This window comes from Macrobrachium rosenbergii, chromosome 18 (assembly GCF_040412425.1).
Source record: "Macrobrachium rosenbergii isolate ZJJX-2024 chromosome 18, ASM4041242v1, whole genome shotgun sequence".
Taxonomy (NCBI): Eukaryota; Metazoa; Arthropoda; class Malacostraca; order Decapoda; family Palaemonidae; genus Macrobrachium; species Macrobrachium rosenbergii.
Window position 1 is genome coordinate 26,997,248 of NC_089758.1, and position 22,192 is coordinate 27,019,439.

The 22,192-nt window shown below is 36.8% G+C and overlaps 1 protein-coding gene across 2 annotated transcripts in view; it reads right to left on the reverse strand.

Moving 5' to 3' along the window:
* Window positions 1-1,319: 1,319 nt before the first annotated feature.
* Window positions 1,320-22,192, reverse strand: part of LOC136848221 (uncharacterized) — a 127,108-nt gene continuing 106,235 nt past the window's right edge. For both annotated transcript variants that reach the window (XM_067120565.1, XM_067120566.1), the window contains one exon: window positions 1,320-5,972. In XM_067120565.1, coding sequence (XP_066976666.1) covers window positions 1,887-5,972 — 4,086 coding nt within the window. In that variant the 3' untranslated portion in view covers window positions 1,320-1,886. The remainder of the gene's footprint in view (window positions 5,973-22,192) is intronic.

The window sequence follows — 22,192 nt, forward strand, 5'->3', positions numbered from 1 at the left end:
GCAATACTATGAATTATATTCAAGAAAAAAACTGAGTTTACTTTATTAAATGGAAAAAAATCGACTACCTGAACATTTTCACCTCATTCCAAGTTAAAAATCAAATAACATTTCGTAAAATGTGATGACTAAACTATATTAAATGGAATAAAATCGACCACCTAAATATTTTCACCAAATTCAAAGTTATAAAACCAATGCAGTAGAACCAAACTCAAAGAAAGTCCAACTCATTCGTCCTAATGCTGCAAATTTACGATTTGGAAACTGCAGTGCTATGAATTAAATCCAAGAGAAAATTTTGAGTTTATATTACATTAATTCAAAGTTAAAAATCACATAACTTCGTAAAATTTAATGAATCACAGACGAACCAAAACAAACTCAAAGGAAATCCAACCATCGGTTCTAATGATGCTGCGATTTTACCATTCGGAGCACGACAATGACAAGCGCTTGTCACTAATTATAACCAAACTTTCACTCATAAGGACGTACAGGAATTACAATTACTAAGCCAGACAGTCGACGCTCTTAAACAAATCCTGCGGTGTTTTCACCCATAATGAGTCACCAGCCACACTGTGATTTCCACTCTGCCGGCTGATATAATATCCATCTTTTCGTCTCTATGAACGGTGATTGAACGTATGGAGGAAGAGGCTTTATTACATATTCAAAAATGAATTGCTTTCTCTTTTAACGGTCTCTCTCTCTCTCTCTCTCTCTCTCTGTTTCTCTGGTATAACTTCTATTACAAGCCTTTAACACCACAATTCAGACACTCGAACCTTTATACCTCTCCAACTCTCCACTGCTGAGGTAGCGATGGATTTCGTAATGAATGAACTTAATTCGGTGTTTTCACTCTGTTAATGAACCTTATTTTTCATTCGCCAGGCAATTTCAGACGGTTTCTTCATCGATTACATTCTTACAGGTTGTCGTCGTCGGGTGAAAGTCCGTGTTTCTTTCATGTCAAAAGGTTATTATTAGGATTTTGTTCTTGGTTTTTATTAAATTAAATTTTTTTGTTCTGTTCGGCGGAAATTGGATAAAAGTAGATATTGCGTAAGGCGTAAGGGGATGGAATGGAAAAAGCGTCTGCATAATCTTTTTATGAATATGATGTGGACGTTAATTTCATATATATATATATATATATATATATATATATATATATATATATATATATATATGTGTGTGTGTGTATATATATATATATATATATATAATGTATATACATATATATATATATATATATATATATATATATATATATATATATATATATATATATATATATATATATATATATATTGTATACCACAAACCCTGTTTCCCACATCAAAAATCTAAATAATTTGCACAAGTCTTAATGGAACATTTTAAATTTCGAATGTTTATGATGCCAATATTTTTCCGGCTATAAATACATGCTGTTAAATGTTGACCTTTTATCCACAGCGAAAATAACTTTGCTTTCAACTTTACTTAAGGTGCAAGTTGATTGTTTTCATTATCATTAACTAGTAATTTTGCATCACGCACTTCTTCATAGCACTGTCTTTCCTTGATTACTTTAAACGCTTCTCTGTGGATATTTCTAACTATTGTCTTTGCGACCATTTTAGATTAAATAATTCAGTAGAACTGAGCAAAGTTGAGCAAAACCTTAGCGAACGTTGTCTCTTTAAGATCACGGGTAGTGACATTTTTTAGAACATTTTGTTTAAATAAAAAAAAAAGTCTCTATGTTATAATATTTCAGAGCACCACACACATAAAAGGGCAACCTCATTTACCTCTCTTCCGCCTTAGACAAGATAGTTTTATATACAATGACACAGAAATCGGGTTTAAATAATAAAATCAAATATCTACAGTCACGCTTGTGAGTTGAATTCGGGTGGTCTTTGGCCCTCTTCTAGTTGCACCCCGTCTTTCTCGTGTGTTGTGGAAGATCGTTTTTCCCTCCCAAGTTCTCGAAGGTGGGACAAGTACTCGAACGGCTGCGAAATGCTAGCGTCCTTTTCAGCGACATCAGGCTGCTGCTGCCGCTTGGTGAAGAAGACTGGTCTGCCAACAGAGAGCTGGTCTCTGGTCAGAGATACGTCAGGTAACAGCGGTATCTGGTCCGGGCTGAGAGGCACAACGCCCTCTGGGCGAGGCAGCCGCTCTTGGAAAACGTGAGTATAAGCAGCACTGGATGGGGGGATAACAATGTCTCCTGCAAGTGATCTCTGAGATGGCACAGGCGGTGGAATGTTGGCAGCAGGAGACACAGGAGGCCCAGGGAGTCTGAGACTAGGATGTTCCCATCCCTCTGAGGTGTAGCTTCCACCAAAGGCCGCTTCAGGCACCAGCTCCTCCTCGTCATAGTAGTAGTATTCATACTCACTGTTATTGTCATTATTCTCCCTGGGCACACCCTGGTTGTCTGTATCTAAGGTGGGAGAAGTGTTTGTAGATTCAAGGGTGGTGATTGGTAGATAGGTGCTGTTGTGGTCAACTAGGATGTGTGTGGAAGTGATATCGAGATTGGTGCTGGTGAAGGGGATAGTGGTAGTTGTCTCAGGTGGCTCAGTTTCTGTGGCAAAAGTAGTGGGTTCTTCTGTTAAGTGCAAAAGTTCAATGTTTTTAGACAGAGAGTTTTTATCTTTTGTTGTATTAATTCCGAAGAGTTTAACTTTAGAGTGACCCTCATGTATGACATACAAAGGCCAAGACGATAGTGATGACCTGGAAGTCGTTGTTTTCGGTTCTGGACCAGGGTATATTATCTCCAGACCATCAAAACTTGGTTTCTCCGTCCTGGAAGTAGCTGGAGTAATTCTTACATTTTCACGTGTGGCATTGGGGTGTATAACAATAGTTGGTCTTATGTTATCTTTAATCAGACCTTTAGAAGTAGCGATGTCTTTTCCTTCAATAATTACAATATTTGGCTTGACTTCTGGATGGGCATACTCTGGGCTTGCCTCAGAGTCAGAAAAAAGATAGCCATCTAATGAATTGGTGTCAGCAACAGCATCGTAAGATACTTTTTCTGGATTAGCTGTCACATTTCTAGTTATATTATTTCTGACACTTGGTGGGGTGGATGTGTATCCATTGTCACTTGAAGGGTTTTCTTCAAATGAGGGTACCGTTGTTGGGGTTTCTTCTGTTGGACGGGTGTAACGGAATTCTCTCACCAGAGTAATGCCATCACCTGTTGAACCTTTCCCTGGCTTATCAGTTACTTGAGTGTATTTGAAGATCTGGAGGAGCTCTGATAAGCTATTAGCTATCAGACTTGTACTGGGCTTATAGGAATTCATGTGGTCATCAAGATGTGGATTATAGATAGAGTCCCTTTGCCTCGTTCGTTCAGAGTCTTTTGAAACATACGCTACAGGTCCAAAGGGTTTATAATGAACCCTTTCATCTCCCAATCGAGTTTCTGGGTGAATGTAAGAAGCAATTGAAGGTTCTCTCCTTCTCTCTGATTTGGTATCAATGAGGTACCAAGGGTGTGATACAGAATCATCTAGTCCAGTATTTCTGTAGGAAGGTCTTCGAGGCCCAGATCTTTGTATGTCTTTGTCAACATTTTGGCTACTATACCTGCGTGATGTATGACCTGGGAAGAAATTAGGTGGAGGTACTTCTCGAAAAACAGATGTTCTAGCTGAATCTGTTGCAGATCCCAAATACGGAGTTTCTTCAATCTGTGATTCATACTTAACATTTCCCAATAATTCATAAAGTGCTGGCCTGCTGGATCTTGAAGTATCTCTTTGTCTGGATGGCGGTAAGTCAATAACATCAACACGACGTCGGGCTGGAGTTTCCTGGAATTCATACCTTCTGAAACCAGGTGGATCTCTGCGATGGAAGTCATGTGGTCTTACTACAACAGGTGAGAACTCTGAAAAAGACCCATCCATGTCAAGATCGTAGTCGCTGGCATACTGAGAAGCAGAGTCAATAAACCGAATATCATCAAAAAGATCGTCAGACCCTACTTCTTTTTCAGTTACACTTTTGGCTTCAGAATTTTTAAGAGAACTAGAATGCTTAGAGTTTCCTTCTGACTCCCCAAACTGGGGTGGAGATACAAACTGGATAGCTCCAATGCTCTGATCTGGTGCTCGGAAGGCTCTTATGGTATTCGTCTGAGGATGAATATGGAAATATTCTATGTTTTCAGTTCCATAAACTGAATGTAGCTCTGGTTCTCTAGGCTCAGCTCTCACTACAAACACAGTGGGATTTTTGGGTTTAACTGGATACATGGGTTTATCAGTAACTGGATCATCACTGAAGTGGACTCTTTCAAGAGGTGGTGGCTGGTACCCTAATGTTGGCTCATCTGACATAGGATTGCTTACATCCATTGGATACCAGCCGTCAAACTGGAGGCTTCTCTTTGATCTACTCCTAATCAATGGCTCAGCATTCTCACTCCCTGGAATGGTAATATCAATGTAAAAGACATTAGGATCTCTATCTTTAGGAACATTGCGACTGCTTTGACTAAATGAATTAACATGCTGAGTATTTGACATAGATGCACCGTGAACATTTGGAATGATACTATGCTGAGGTGCAGGTACACTTAATGGCACAAAATAAATGTGATTTATATTTTGCTTATCTGGACCATAATTTGCTGAGAAATGTGGCACTGGATTTTGCCTTTGGAAGGAGCTATCAATTCCATTATTCTGTAGTAGTGACTGATATTGATTACCTATAGAATTAAACTCATGCCTTATATTACTTCCATGAATTTTATTAGTATTTCCCGTATTTTGCATGCATAAAACATCCTGAATTGATTTAACCTGGCCATTACTCAAAGCATTTAGGCATGTAATGGATTCTCTATTACTATCAGGGTTAGTAGGAATACCAATATGGAGATTTGGAGGATTAGTAAGTCTAGACTCAGCCTTGCTTTGACTAGTAAATCTATGTTCATTCAAAGTGGCAGAAAAATGGGGATTTGCAGGCGAAAAAGGCTCAAGGAATGCTGCATGATTTGTAACGTTTTTGGAACCTACAGATACATCCCCATTTGATTTCATGCTAACCTCTAACACAGATAAATCATCAAATTCTTTAGGAATTTCTATGCTGATAACTTTAGTCTTTTCAGTAGGGCCAAGAGGGGAAACTATATTATGCCCAGAAATAAGATCTTTAGCTGGTGAAGAAGAATAACTTGGGGTTGAGGTCTTCAAATTAGACAAGGAAGAAACATCATTCCGCATATCATTTGGTCTACGCAGCTGGTTACCAGCTCCTGAAGATTCAGGTCTGACTGATGTACTGATAATACTCTTGGGCTTCGGGGTATTAAAATCCGAAGCTCCTTTTTCTATACTTCCCCTGAGAGGTGTATGAACCCCATCAGGGTCATCTGTTGTTAACGGACTAACTTCATCTCGAAACTTACTAGACCTGGGACCAGTTGAGCCCCTGAAGGAGCCCCCATCACCAATGTGAACCCCACCACCACCGCCAAGCTCAATACCACCACCAACACTGTGCCTAACTGGGCCACCATGAAAACCTGGCCCAGACATGCTAATGGGGCGCGGCCCACCCCTGAATCTCTGACGAGGGAAGGCCCTTGCAAAGTTGTCAAGCATCATGCCACGCCAAGGGAAAAATCTCTGCCTCACTACTTCCCGCACACCTTTAAGCCCTCCCATAAAATATGGCATAGGGTTAAAAGCATTGACTGTCATGGAAACCATATCCGGTCGACCAAGAGGCCCCTGACGTTGTATTAGTTCAGCATCCATCTGGCGAGACTTTCTAAAACTATCCTCTTCACCTCCTATTGCCTGAATTCCTCCTGAGGTTGTTTCGACTGCAGATGCACTGGGTCTCTCCACGACTACCTCTGCCTCCGACAGATGATCGTCTGTCAATACAGATGTCGCCAGTAGTAGGATAAGCACGCGTCTGCACATCATCTGCAAGAAAACATTACATGAGTATCACACGTATAGGGTAATTAAGGAAAGAAATAAATTTATGTCAAACAAGGGTTAAGATTCCACTAAATAAAACTCATTACACTGCAAAGATGTAGTCCTTCCAAACTTTATCAAAGACAGTTAAATAAAAAAAAAAACGTAAGTCACGTGGACTCACTCTAGCTTTCATGTTAAACTGAAATGTTTAAAATAACAGCAAACCGGTTTAACATGCCTGGCAGTACATTGCATTACAGCTCCTAATAATATCGACTGGGAAGCTGCCCTGGTAATGAAGAAAATTCATAACTGACTGAGAAACTAACAAGGCGAAATATTGAAGAAAATATCAGTTGAAATCGGTTCTTTATTTCAATAGGGAAATCATTCATTTCCATAAGAATGTAATTTTCATAGATTTAGTATATTTTCTCCATTTCAAATACGTTCATTTATTATCAGTGACTTTTATTCCTTTGGTGATTCAAATTCAGACCAAGGCGCAAGCAATATAAGAGGAAAATACAAGGATTTTCAGGGTGAGTTTATAGCTCTAAGTTTCAGTGACTGCCAAATGAAAGACTATTCAAATCAAAAGCTACCTTTACATTGTGCCCAGGAACCAATTTCCAATTAATTTTTAATGTTCTTCCACTTTTGAAAGATGATGTAAATGCAATAAAATCGCAAAGCATCCGGAACTACAAATTCTCAAGAATCAATTTTTGTTCCTTGTGCTTTTTCTTCATGGATACTGAATATAATATAATCCCTACAGACTATTATTTTACTGAAGTAAATCGCGTAAGAGACAAAAATATACGATCCAAGAATGACAGAGTCGTTTATGAAGACCTTTGATCACCAAATTACTTATAATCAATTAATTGATTTTTCGTCAACGTTCTGTTGAGTACTACCTAACCTTTGTTTGTTGGATAACAAGACAACTGTAGTTTAGTCTCAATCGTTCCCTCAGAATGCGTCATTTCTGACCTCATCCCTAAACATGTATGTGTATATATGTATGTATATATTTAAGAGTATTTACTCGCAGTTTCTCAATCTAGGGAACTTGCTTGGACTTTCCCTCTGTGAGTACCGGGATGAGGATGGCAACTATTCTTTTTCCAGGATACTAATAAAAGAAATTATTTTGAGTAATAATGGTGTTTTAATTCCATGGAGACAGTCAGTCTTTAACGAATGTAAAAGCACGCCCATGACCAATAAACAACACCACTGTCAAACTTCAAGAAAAGGGTGATAATTTTCAGTTCACACGTTTTATTGCGCTGACTGATTTCAAACTGACTTCAGAGATTTTTTGTGGTTTTCATTCCCATCAGAACAACAATGGAAGATCTATAAGATGGAAACTTCTGTCATGAAGGTATTAAGTGAAAGTGTTTCTCTAGAGAAATCCAGACATAATTGGAACTGAGAAAAGGACCCATCTTTACTGAACGAAAAAAAAAAATTGATTGATTGACAATTAGTCACATCTTGGTCGTTTGTCTCGACTTTCTAGGGAGTGAAAGTAGAAGATTAACTTAAATTCGTTCAGTGTCTTTTGTGGAAGAATTTTTGCCCCTTTTCGATGAAGGCGATCATGGCAACATACTGATTGCAAAAAGCATCAAATTAAGGTATTCGAAATACTTTTAGAAATATAAAATTTCGTTCTTTGGGACAAAACTTTGGAATAAAAGCTGTTCAAAGGCGTAATTTCAATAGTGGTTCCTATTCATGAGAATAGTAACTATATCCACATAATTTACTATATATGTTCTATGCTTATATCTGTATAAGATATATATATATATATATATATATATATATATATATATATATATATATATATATATATATATATATATATATATATATATATATATATATATATATATATATATCACATACAGATATAAGCATAAAAGGAGAAGGCTTTCTAAAAATACATTTTAGGAGAGAGTCCTCAGGGAAGGCTACAGATGAATTATAAATTTATCACGTTTAAATTTGGAAACAGAAATTTTTTCAGTTGATTAAATAGCATTACTGTAGTTCCCTCCTCACAGACAACTTCCTCAAATGCAAATAACACAAATATCTCGCGAAGTGTTAGTTGGTGGTGGTCTTCTTCAACAGCCAGCCATTTTCGTAAAAGAGAAACCATGATGAAATACTCTAAGCATTGAGTACACTGTCTCGTACTTCTTGACCTTAATTACAATGGCCAAGGTCACACTGAGACCTCATCTGTCGAGATTTGATTCTCAGGCTTAATACCCTATGTTTCCTGAATAGCTTTTAATGCAAAAAGGGCCAAAGTAACATTGGAACTAGAACGGAGCTTAAAAATAAACAAGACAGAATTTCCCTGTATTGAACCGTGACCCGGCCTCGAACTCGAGCAGTATAGACTCGGACTCGGACTCGGTCTCGTCTCGAACTAGAGTACCTTCTTCGACTTGTTCTTGTTCTCGAATGGTGTTCGAGAACTCGTTATCGAACTCGAGCAGCATGGTCTCAGAGTGTCTCGAACACGAATAACACGGCCTCGGACTCATCTCGCATTGGAATACCTTCTTTAACTTGTTCTCGAATGGTGTTTGAGAACTCGGTCTCGAACACGAATAACATCGACTACAACCCTTCTCGAAGTAGAGTATCTTCTCTAACTTGTTCTTGGTCTGGAATGGTGTTCGAGAACTTATTATCGAACTCGAGCAGCATGGCTTCGGACCCCGTCTCGAACACGAATAACCACGCGTTGGGCGGCCTCGACGTAGAGTACCTTCAACGACTTCTTCCTGGTCTCGAATGGTGTTCAAGAACTCTGTCTCGAGCTCGAACAGCCAGGCGACGGACTCGATTTCGAACTCGAATAGCATGAACTCGAATCGGTCTTGGCCTCGGATGGTATGGTCCCGACTACAGCAAGAAAGACTAACACTGGGAACGAAAATATACAAATTCGTTCACTGCTGGAAGTCGGTAATCACATCGCTGCTGGCTGGTCAATTAACCTACATATTGTAAGACTGAAGTTAAAAAAAAAAAAGCAAAAACAAAAAAAATGAAAAGTTGCATCACTTAACAGCTGCCTGCCTGACCAGCCGTGCCTGCCCCATCATTCTTTGGCGAATGAGTACCGGCAATATTTATGCATTTCGCTTCTTCGAAGGCCGAGAATCCGATTACCTGTCAGGTGGGAAAGAATGAATCGCTGGGTGGGGTTCTCGACAGGATTTCCTCTGAAAAATAAAATCGACGGACATTACCGCTTGCTCAAGCCTTCGAAATATGACGTCACTGTTATCACTCATGCGAATAAATGGGTAATCTTATTATCTTACAGTAAAAATGTTCTTAAATCTGAATAAGACAAAGGTGAACAATATCACGTAATGTGTTAAAGTCTAATGATTACAGAGATCGAAACACATCATATTATTTTCTCTCTATTCCACGCTTCGCTTCACTTACGATCTGAAACACAAAATGCCCTTGCTTTCCATGTTATAAGTTGAATTTTTACATTAATGACAGATTTCAGGAAGGAAGTATATAAGTTATCGACTGTAAACGACGCTGTAATTAGGGACTGCACCCATCAGCTATGGAAGTTTTCTGTAATCTTAAGCAACATTCTGTAATGCAATGCCGTCACATTTGGCAGTGGTATCTTCATTAAAAACAGCGACCCCGACTAGGGATTAAGCTAAGAAAAAGTCCGTTCTTATAAGTTAGAAATATTTACAAGCAAACCCAGTGTAGAGTGCCAAGCTTGCAGTATTACAATACACAAAAACTAAGTACAAATTCAGTTTTGCAAATTCCAAATAATCCTTTACGATGAGAGAGAGAGAGAGAGAGAGAGAGAGAGAGAGAGAGAGAGAGAGAGAGAGAGAGAGAGAGAGAGAGAGAGAGACTTGCTTTTGATTTTTCTCTCTTTGGGGGTTATGGCATGCCACCAAGAAATTCTGTAGATTGTTATTAACTTATTAAATCATCCAGCTTTCTACAGTACTTTCTTACATGCTAAAGACAAATATCAGCAAGTACTCAATAACCTTTAAATCAAACGTATAAAAAGTTAATTTAACCTTTTGAAGAACATTCATATGGCGAAATAAGTACGTAAACAAAAGCATACTGCAAACAAAAAACGTAGGAATTACGGTGCTCCTGTGACTGCAAGCAACCACAAAATAATTTACACTTTCACGCCAGTTGTTTCAGTGCCTGTTAGTAAAGCAATAATCTTGAGAATTATATACATTCACTACATCGGCCTCTGTTGCCTAAATCTCCAAGAATGTAGGATCACGAAGCGAAATGTTGCTCAAGGTGTCTCGTCATTTTTACTTGTTTATCTCAAGCAATTAACTTTGAAGAATACTTTGTGCAACAAGGCATTTAGAAATGGGTTAATATTTTATCACGATACGCAAGGTTGACTGTGGCAATAACTGTAACCGGAAGGGCCAAGATTAATGAGAAATAAAATAGATAAACTGTAGATAAAGGATTGTCACACCAGTTGTATTATTCTGCTCAGTGCTCTCTCTCTCTCTCTCTCTCTCTTTCTCTCTCTCTCTCTCTCTGTTTATTAATTTTTTTTTTATAAGCGAGATCTCTTCTTCCTGTATTTCCCTTTACTTCCTCTTACTTCTTCCTAATGAACACCATACTCTTTGGAAGCTGGAATTTCAAGACAATGGCCCCTGTGGGTTTGTTCCATATGAACAGGGTTCATCTTCTGAACAATAATAATAATCTGTTTCTCAATACACACACACACAAACACACACAAGTTCTTCATTCGTGTCTTTACATCAAACTACCCTCCGTTAGCGCATGTTTCCATCAATTTTGTCAGAGGGAGAAAGTGAACTTTGGCACCCCTCTCCCCAAGACCCCCTCCACACCAGAGCACTAAGCCATGGGACCCCCAAAATACACACGTACCCGTCTCCTCCAAAGGCTTCTACCCCACCCAACTACTCCCCACCCGCCACCCCAAACTGCTTAACCTCCACAGATGTCTTCCCGTTTCTAATATGCTAGATCCTTCCACATCATTGAGTGCTTTGTATTTTTATTGCACATCTCCTAGTTCTGGATATATTTGGCGTCTTAGGTTTCCGCTTTCACTGTTATCTGTCATTATATATATATATATATATATATATATATATATATATATATATATATATATATATATATATATATATATATATATATATATATATATATATATATATATATATATATATATATATATATATATATATATATATATATATATATATATATATATATATATATATATATATATATATAAATAATATATACACAGTATATATATGGTGTATGTCTTGTATATGTATTTGTGCACATTACACACACATACACACATATATATATATAAATATTATATGTATGTATGTATGTATGTGTATATATATATAACTATTTTATAAGCAAGAAAATACTTGGCTATCCCTTTTTAACGGTAATTAAATATATTCTAACTGATGTACCCCACTGTAATCAGCTAAAGATGGTGGTTTCTCATTAATAAAATATATATATATATATATAAAGTACTCGAATTATAATAATTTCTGCAATAAAATAGCATAATTTTACATAAAATACATACAAAAACAGTTGCAAAATATGATAGAAAATTACACAGCTGATTTAGGCTAACTTTTTTCAAAACTGCAAAAAAAAGGACAACAAAAACGAAATAAGGAAGAGAAACACTAAACATTACAAAAAGAAATTTTGAGTATTATAGAATTAGAAAATCTAATTTCCTAATTTACATCCATACACGTAAACAAACAGTTATGTATGCATGTATGTATATATATACATATATATATATAGTATATTCATGTGTATGTGTACGTATGCATATATACATATATACTGTACATGCACCGGATATAACATGCTGTAGTGTGTGTACGTACATACGTCAGCACTTTTGTAAATAAAGTAACGATAATATGATTACGTACAAATGCATAATAAATGCAGTAATTCCAAAACATAAGCATATATCAATATGAAAGAGAACAGATAAAAACGTTAAAGAAAGTGAAGACAAATACTGGAACAAAAAGGAGAAGAGTGAAAGAAAGTTGTGAGTGAGAGAAAGAGAGAGAGAGAGGAAATGAAATACAAGGAGTCACATTAAAAAAAAAAAAAATTACGGAAAAACCCTGACCCCAGAAGTCAAGTTTTCATTGAGCTTTTTTTTCGGATAAAACACAGATTTCTGTGACATGTGACCTGAACAAATGATTATAGACATGAACGAACATATACATGAAAGAAAATTAAAAGGTTAATGATGACATTATCGAAAAGGTATTGCTGAAACAAACATATGTGAATAACAAAAATGTAAAAAAGGACGATAGACGCTCTTACATGATTTCTAAAAGGTATAACTAGTTAGTCATTTTATTGATAAAAGAATATACATAAGAACATATATAATTAAGCAACAGAAAGCAGGCATGCATTTGACCCACATAACTTCAAGTACAATATACGCACTGTGGAGGTTATCTTACGTATATGTTCAGAACATCATGAACAAACTGACAGTTCAGACATATTCTGCTTCATTTAGGATAAAAGCAAAATAATGATAATTCATAAAAAAATAGAAAGTAAAAGACGAAAAACGTATTCACAATCCTAAAGGATTGAAAACAAAACAATGCAAAGAAGCATAATAAAGAGAAACAATCCTAAAGGATTGAAAACAAAACAAAGCAAAGAAGCATCACAAAGAGAACCCATCCCAAAAAGGATTAAAAATACAATGCAAAGAAGCATCAAAAACAGAAAAAATCCCCAAAAAGGATTAAAAATACAATGAAAACAAGCATCAGAAAGAGAAGAATGAAAGCAAAGAGAAATTCCCAGTACAAAGACGGACATACGGGCTGTCAATCACTGCTGTGGACTGCCAGGGACCCTGAACTTGGCCCTGTACAGCCGACAGAGAGCTACCACCACCAGCAGTAGCATCAGCAGACACCGACAGACAGACACACAGAGAGCCAAAGTGAAACATCCGCTGGAGAAAGTATCAAAGGGTCTTTGGAATGACCGCCGCTGGCATCCAAGAGTCGACTTGGGTGTCGGGGTTGAGTCTCAGAGGAGGAGGAGGAGGAGGAGGAGGAGGAGGAGGAGGAGGGGGAGGAGGAGGAGGAGGGCGGTGTGGAGGAGGTACACAAGAGGGAGGCGATAAAGGTGAGGAGGAGGGCGGTGTGGAGGAGGTACACAAGAGGGAGGCGATAAAGGTGAGGAGGAGGAGGAGGGCGGTGTGGAGGAGGTACAGAAGAGGGAGGAGGAGGAGGAGGAGGAGGAGGAGGAGGAGGAGGAGGAGGAGGAGGAGATGGAGAAGAAAGCTTCATACCTGTAAATCCAGTCTGCTACGCTAGGGTGAAGAACTTTGTCAAAATGTAATGTTTCGTGCGGACAGAATACCAATTCTTGACTCAGATCAGTTTGTTCATAAGTTTCCCTGTTTAGGCGGTTTTCTTTGGGTTCCCGATTGTAAATTAACTATGACAGAAGAAAAATATGAAAAATCACAGGCTAATGACCCAAGATATGGTTTAGAATTGCTGCATTTATTATGCGTTCATACACCATCCGATAATCGTTACCGCTGTTGAAAAGAGTTAATTAATATAAACATCCAACAAGATGCTACATTTGATACGTATATATATATATATATATATATATATATATATATATATATATATATATATATATATATATATATATATATATATATATATATACACTTATCCATGCGTTGTATGGGTGTATTTTACTGCCATTAGGTGTTTTTAAACCGTTCTTGCATTTATACAGACACCCACGTATATACATATAATTACATACATACATACACATTTATATACATATATATATATATGTGTGTGTGTGTGTGTGTCTCTGTCTGAGTAAGAACTTCTGTGTATCTCTGCATGTACAATCTTGCACAGAGTCTACACACACACACACATTGGCACATTCGCACACACGCATATATATATATATATATATATATAGAGAGAGAGAGAGAGAGAGAGAGAGAGAGAGAGAGAGAGAGAGAGAGAGAGAGAGAGAGAGAGAGAGAGAGAGAGAGAGAAAATGTTAAAGAATAATCACGAACTCACTAACACCAACATAGTGAAATTCTCAGCATATCTCTGTGCAGCTAAACTAAGCATCTCACAGTACTCACAAGGCACGTTATCTACACAAAGGCAGACCAGACGTGCTTAGACGCCACGGCTAATCGGCTGCGAGCATCAGCTTCAGCGTTGCCAGATGTACATGATCAGAGAGACTTCGTACGTGCTGCAATTTGTTATTGTTACGCTCCGACGTAGGCCAGGTATGACAAACAGTATCAGAGTGAAAGTTCATCGTTGGTATAAACACATAAATACTTGTAGACACGCACACGTGGATGAGCAAATAAATACGCCCACGTATACAAAGACTATATAAATATATACATGCACAAGCGCGCACACACATTATATAAGTATATATGTATATAATATACATGTATGTATGTATGTATATGTGGATATGTACATATATACATATATATGTATATATATTGTATATATATGTATAGATATATATATACATATATAAGCAAATCCATTTCCCTCTTTTAGATATCAAGTATATTCGATCAAAGCAAATTTAAAACGTAGAGAGAGAGAGAGAGAGAGAGAGAGAGAGAGAGAGAGAGAGAGAGAGAGAGAGAGAGAGAGCATACACTGTTGTCTTTGGAAGAGCAAAGACAGTCAGTGTAGAAATAATATTCACCTTCCTTCATTATAATATAAAACATTAAATTCATATCGTCTCATCATCTCAAGACTAGTACACCTCTCGGGACTTTTTATTTCAGGAAATAACAATTTAATATTTCAATTTAGCGTAGCTCGAATATAAAATTGACAAGGATACTTCTCTCAACTACTCTTAAGAAAGACCTGAACGTCAAATTTTTTATGAACGTCATTTGGTAATATCCGGATTCAAAATCCGGATATTACCAACAACGTGAATTTGTCACCTCACGTTGTTGAAAATCCGGACACCACAGACACCACTAACTTTACTTTCCTTCCACACAAACAGCTTTCGCAAGAATAACGTAGTTTGCCACAGACGTGTAAAAGCGCTTCACGTAGGTGCCGAATCATTTATTTTTAGCAACTGGCCACTTGGATACGTTTTATGGGATGTCACGGATTGTCGCGAGTCATTTGTTTTTCCGTTCGCTCTCTCTGCTTATTCTGTATTTCATTACGCTCTGTGAAAATTCCAGGCCAGAAGAAATACCTAGAACACCTAATGCTTCAGTTATATATACATATATATATATATATATATATATATGTGTGTGTGTGTGTGTGTGTGTGTGTATGTATGTATGTATATGTATGCACATGCATGTATGTACATATGTAAATTATATATATATGTATTTATATTGTATATACTGTATATGTGTATGTATTTGTATGTATACTCTGTTATGTGTAAATATATATATATATATATATATATATATATATATGTGTGTGTGTGTGTGTGTGTGTGTGTGTGTGTGTGTGTATGTATGTATGTACTCTGAAACATGTGCAGAACTTGTCTGATTTTTATATAACCTCGTGTCCTTCGTGAAACGGGTCAAGTCTCTCATTTCCCTTTGTCTTTATTTGTGATACTGTTCCTACTGATTCTTATTTGGTCAATCAGGCGGAGCCCTTCAAAGGTAAGGCCTCAATTTTTACCTAAATTTTTAAATCGCTACTGCCTGGACTAAATAAGTGCATAGCATTTATTTGTGAATGTGAATGCCACATTGATAAACGTTCTGGCTTAGGACTGTTGCTTATCCCATGGGGAACATGCACGGAGAGTTAATAATCATTCTGGCTTAGGACTGTTACTTATCCCAAGAGCAAAATATGCTTATTATTAAACCACAGAGATGATACTTAATTAGTTGTGTATTGTGACATATTACAACAGTAAATAGCAAAATACATCAAATTGACGGACGTCTCGCTTTACTGTGATCACTTCTGTCAACGTATAAGTTAATGTTCGCTATGAAAAGAATTAAGGAAAAAATTATAATTATATGCAACTGAAAAACAGGAAACCTGGATAACTATAAAAAACTAATCAAATGCATTTCACTTTTATAAATATAAAAGACAACACTTAATTCATTTGTTACTATTAAGAGTCTTTGATGGAATAATAATAATAATAATAATAATAATAATAATAATAATAATAATAATAATAATAATAATAATAATAATAATAACGACAGGTGGAAATCTGCCGGCCCAATTTTGATATTAACCCTAAGTATATAGAAGATTTTTGAACAACAATTTTTTTTCCCGGTGTTCATGTTTTAAATTTTGTTGCTATACTTTCAAAATTGCCGTAGATGTTTAGGATCAAAGTGCAGAGGCTTCGAAAAATGTATGCTATAATAAAACTCCACAGAGAACGCGAAGTAAAAATAAATGCACAAAATGGAGTAAAATCATATATGAAATACATTCAGAAAGAAGCGAGTTCTGCATAAGGTTTGACAGTTGACTGCGAATGTTTTTAAGCTTTTCCGATCTGACAAGTGTCAGACTCATTAAGGAGACGAAAAAAGTGTTTGGTACAGTCTCTCCAGATTTCTTGTTTATACAAACATGTGCTGACCAAAAACTCGAAGAAACAGAGAATTTTTAAAATTAGGTGTCTGAGTGGAATGCTTTGGAATTCACTAAGTATTGGCATATAAGAGAGAGAGAGAGAGAGAGAGAGAGAGAGAGAGAGAGAGAGAGAGAGAGAGAGATTCCAATGTTCAGTTAAAAAACTTCCAGTCTTTTTCAACGTTATTCTTATACCCATACCGCCAAATAACCAGGGACGCTGTGTTAAATATTCTACGTTTGTTAGTTTCAATGAATGAAAACTTTGTAGTGGAACCACCTACAATTACCAACTGTGCAGGCTAACAAAAAAAAAAAAAAAAAAGATAAGTCAGACAGCCTAAATGGTCCCGAAACAGGACAAACCAAGCTCCTAATGAAGGTATGATACTAGAAGCGAAATGTACAGAGTGGCTTCTACGTCTGATGCACGAAGGTCCTCGCAAAATAATGGCCAAATTAACTGACTAATTCAACAGCCCTCCCAGATCTTACGTGAAGAAACAGCTTCAAGAGCGTTGAAAAAAAACAAAGGAGTTAGAATGCGGGCGAATATAAATCGCTGTCGTGTTTCCCTCGACGAAATCAGAACGGTCATGGAAAGTGAAACAGGTTCCTTCTGGTTCAACCACCTGCCAGTTACAACATCATTATTCAACCTCCTTTTTTCTTCTCCGCCTGCCTCCTTAAATGATCTGCCTGAATGACTCCCAAGGCATCTCCATTTTTCAAGTGCCATTAAATGGAGGTCAAACTCAAGTACTGTTGAATGAGGGTCACACATGAAAAAAAGGGGCAAGAAATGTCATTAACAAACACGTACTAAGTCTTAGTACTCGATTAGAACGAAGGCGACAATTCCATTATTGTTCATTTTAAACGTTTAATTTTGAACTTTTTTGTGTGCCTGAGGTGTTTGGCTGTATGGCAAATGATGAGGCAGTTTTCAGGCGCAAAAAGAAGAGGGGGGGGGGTAATAAAATGAGGTCACGTTGCGGGAAAAATTATTTGACCTGCATTGATATATTTGATAATGAATTGCTCTTCGGGGTGAATGAACCAGGTTTTTTCATAAATAATTTTCAAGTTTCTCAGTTTAGTGAAACAATATAAAAATTTCGAACTGAACTCATTTGATAAAAATCGCAAACTGTCTTTGACTTATAATGCTGAAAGCATCAGTGACTCTTTGTTGACAGTTTCTTTCTAATTGAGCGTTTGTTATTTCACCGGTCTTGTGAATATTCAGTCTTCATTCAGGTGGAAATGCAAAGCAAGAAAACTTAAAGAAAGTCAATGAAAAGGTGTTTATTTTCGAAAATACAAATAATATATTTGTGAAATACCTCCAACATTTTTATCTATAATATTGTATTTATCAAATACCTCCAACATATTGATCAGTATACTAAAAAGATACTTCCATGAGTATTTCACGTGAACGGGCTAATATCTTTTGAATCAAAAGAAATATAATGTTAAATAGCATTTTTTTTTTACCTCATCTTTGTAATAATGTATAAAGATTCTGGCCAGCTGTCAAGGTATCAAGAAAAATTCGTTAGTTATAAATATCTGTGTACTAATTCTACACTCCAAATCATTAAGTGCAGTATTTACACAAAGTACCAAGGAATTTTCTGCATGTTTTGATGCCATTGTGGAATTTCAGCCTCCACAGCCCTGACATTTCAGGAAATGCCTATTAGATCACATCAGTCTATGAGTACGATAAAAGCCTTTGAAAAGTTCAACTGCATTCAAATGGGTCTACAGTCTTTTTTGTTTTTAATGGAAAATTTTTCGAGTAGTTCGCTATGTATTGCAAGCTATATACTAACTGTTCATTTTGATAGGAAAAAATAGACGTTTTCCCGAAAGAATTTATATTCGTATAGTAACTTTTATCGTTATAACATAAGTTATATTTATAACATAACATAACATGACTTTATTTTCGAAACAATGAGCGGATGAAAAAATTAACCAGACACGAAATGCACAAGGTACAGAGTTGTTCATTATTTCCATTATATTTCAGACACGGAAATTATCAATTTTTTTTTTTATTCTACGATGCATTTATAAAAATTACTCTTACCAGAACTACTACCGATACTAGCAACAAATACTCAGAAGGATGCCAAAGCAATCTGGAAACTTCCCCCTTTCCTGTGTCACTCATCATAGCAGTGAAGACTCAAGAAACGAATCTCCAACTTTCACTGCAGAGAACTTCCTGAGAGGATCCGGAGAAGAAAAGAATGATGACGATTATGACAGAAGCGGCATAATAGCGTAACCCCCGAAAATTTTCCGTTCCCCTCAGGCCATCTTAACTCCCCCCCCCCCCCCCAACAACCCCAACAACACCGGAAGACTAATTCCATCGGTACCGGAAACGGAGACTGAGTTTCTTTTAAAGAGGGTACATAAAGTCCTCCAGGGAGATTTTGGGGGAAAGCATCAGACAATAATGGTGATGTTATTTTTCTTTGATGAATGATTTCCGTGTATGAGACTTTCTCAGCTCCAGGACTTTTTCGGTTATATCTGTTTTACGTTTCCCCTAGTTTTTTTTTTTTTTTTTTTTTTTTTTTTTTTTTTTTTTTTTTTTATTGATGGAAGTCATTGCTTTGATTTGGGAAAGTCTGTGGTCATCTATGTTCTCATTACGGCAAATCACGTGTAATTTTCCTTTGAGAAATGGTACCCAAAATATTCCTTCAGGAGTCGTGTTATGTCCGTGTGTAACTCTCTCTATCTGTGTATGTATGCATGTGTGAGTATATAAATATAAAGTATATATTGTATAATATATATATTTATATATACTATAAAGTTTCTATTTCAACGAAAATTAAAAGGAAGGTAGTAAGGAAAGTTAAGTGTTTCAAAATACTACATGGAACTGCATTAAGTTAAGAACAGTACATTCAAGTCTACAGTATATTTAAACCAAATTTTTACAAAGTTTTCCTTGGTAATTCTAATCTTAAGATGGCGATTTTTTCTCACCAGCCCCAAAATACATCAACATTCCTGCTAACTTATGAGTGGAACTCCAAGAGAGTCCTGTCGAACAATATTCACATACAACTTCAACAAAAGTTATTTAAGTTCTTCTAACAATCAGCATGGGAAGAACGCAATTCTTCTATATAAACTCAACCAACTTGTCTGTTACCCTTGACTTAACATACTTCGGCAATGCTGGAATTGTATACTTATTAGGATAAAAAAAAGTAATATCATTTACTATCATACATTTCGGAAATCAGCACCACCCCTATTTCTAAACACAAGTACAAAATGCGCCGAAGTTTCTTCGGCGCAATCGAGTTTTCTGTACAGCCGCTACAGCGTAAAATCAAGGCCACCGAAAATAGATAAATCTTTCAGTGGTCTCAGTATAATGCTGCAAGAGCCGCGACTAATGAAACTTTAACCAAGGCCCGGTGGTGGCCTATCTTATATCGTTGCCAGAAGCACGATTACAGCTAACTTTATCCTTAAATAAAATAAAAACTTCTGAGGCTAGGGGGCTGCAATTTGGTATGTTTGATGATTGGAGGGTGGATGATCAACATACCAATTTGCAGCCCTCTAACCTCGGTAGTTTTTAAGATGTGAGGGCGGACACAAAAAGTGCGGAGAGAATAAAGTGCGGACGGACAGACAAAGACGGCACAATAGTTTTCTTTTACAGAAAACTAAAAACCGATACTTTGGAAACTACAAAGACAAGAATTTGCAAAGCTTTTCTTCCTGGTTCTCTGACAACATCACTCGCATCTCAGACGCTAACACCACTTTCTCCCGGCCGTCATAATATATCCCCCGACTAAAACGATAACAAAAAAAAATTTAAAGGGTGAAAAAGAAAGTTGAAGAGAGGGCCCAGGTATTTCGGGAATAAGCGACAGTGAAAGTTTTCGCCATTTTCAAGCCACTTCGAGTGTATAATGGAGACGTCGAGTACATAAGACGACCCCGTTTCCGCCTTGGGTCGAGGAAGATTGAATAATACCCGAAATAATCACAATATTATCATTCACTTTCACGTTATTATTATGGAGTTGTTTAAAAGGGGAAAAATGGGTGAATTTGGATGCTCCACTGGTTGGCATTTCAGTTTCTCTCTCTCTCTCTCTCTCTCTCTCTCTCTCTCTCTCTCTCCCCCAGGGTTTTATGCGTCCTAATATCGTAATTCGGCAATTTTCTCAAGGGTGAGCCTATGGGTAGTTTGACAATTTGAGATACTGAAAGACGAAATGACGACAAAATGAATGGGTTTACTTGACAGATTGACAGGTAGGTTACGGGAATTGAAAATAGAAAGCAATCATGTCCTCTATTCACAAATAGAATATCGGCTCCACATCTGTTGCTGACTGAAGTATGAAAAATCTTTTTACTCTTAAGTATAATTTTATCTTTTTGTTTCCGGCCATATAATATTTTACACTTTATCCTGGAATCTATACGGAATATCAAAGTAATTTTGCTAATGAAAAAACAAACCTAACTCATTTTTACAGTTGAAAATGTATAATCGGCAATATTTATAACGATTTTAACCACTGGCAAACAGATAGTTGATGCTGGTCACTTTCCTATCAGAGCCCAAGTCATGCATCGATGTACTAACCCTTAACCAGACTGTGAACTGCCTGAAATACGCATCGGCTGAAACGACGGAAAAAAAAAGCAAGTATGATTTAAAGCAATGGTTCTCATCTGGGGGTCCCCGGACCACAAGGGGTCTGTGATTATAGAGTAGGTCCTACTCTTGTTTTGTCATTTTAATATTTTTGTGATTTTCCAAAACTTCTCGCGGACCCCCTACTCTATAGTCACGGACCCCTTGCGGTCCAGGGACCCCCAGCTGAGAACAATGGATTTAAAGGACGATTCAGATCAATGCTTTTATCAAAATCCACTTCTTCATGTTCTCTTTTATACTGATATTTTGTATTTTCACTTCTCTGCTCACTTCTTTTTTTCTAGGCAAATTCGATGAGAGCACAGAGCATGAAGTAAGTTTCATAAAAATGCATAATAGGTTAATCCTACACGTATTATCCTCCAGAAAATATGAAAGTAATTGCCTACTAATATGAGGATAATTGGTATATAAAACCCTAAGCCATTCATTATTGGATATCATCAGTATTTCTTGAAATTTCACTTACTAAATACTACATTAAAATCTCTCTCCTCTTGAAACCACAAGGCGAAGACGACACTCCTACAGAACATCAAACGCTTTACAAGATTAAACAAATATGACAAAAGACTTTTAAACAGAAATACGTATAAAAAAAAGAAGAGGAGATAAAGTGGCCTTCCAAGGTCATTCCCACGAAGAAACGCCTCTCACGACAATCCCCAAAGAAACAAAAC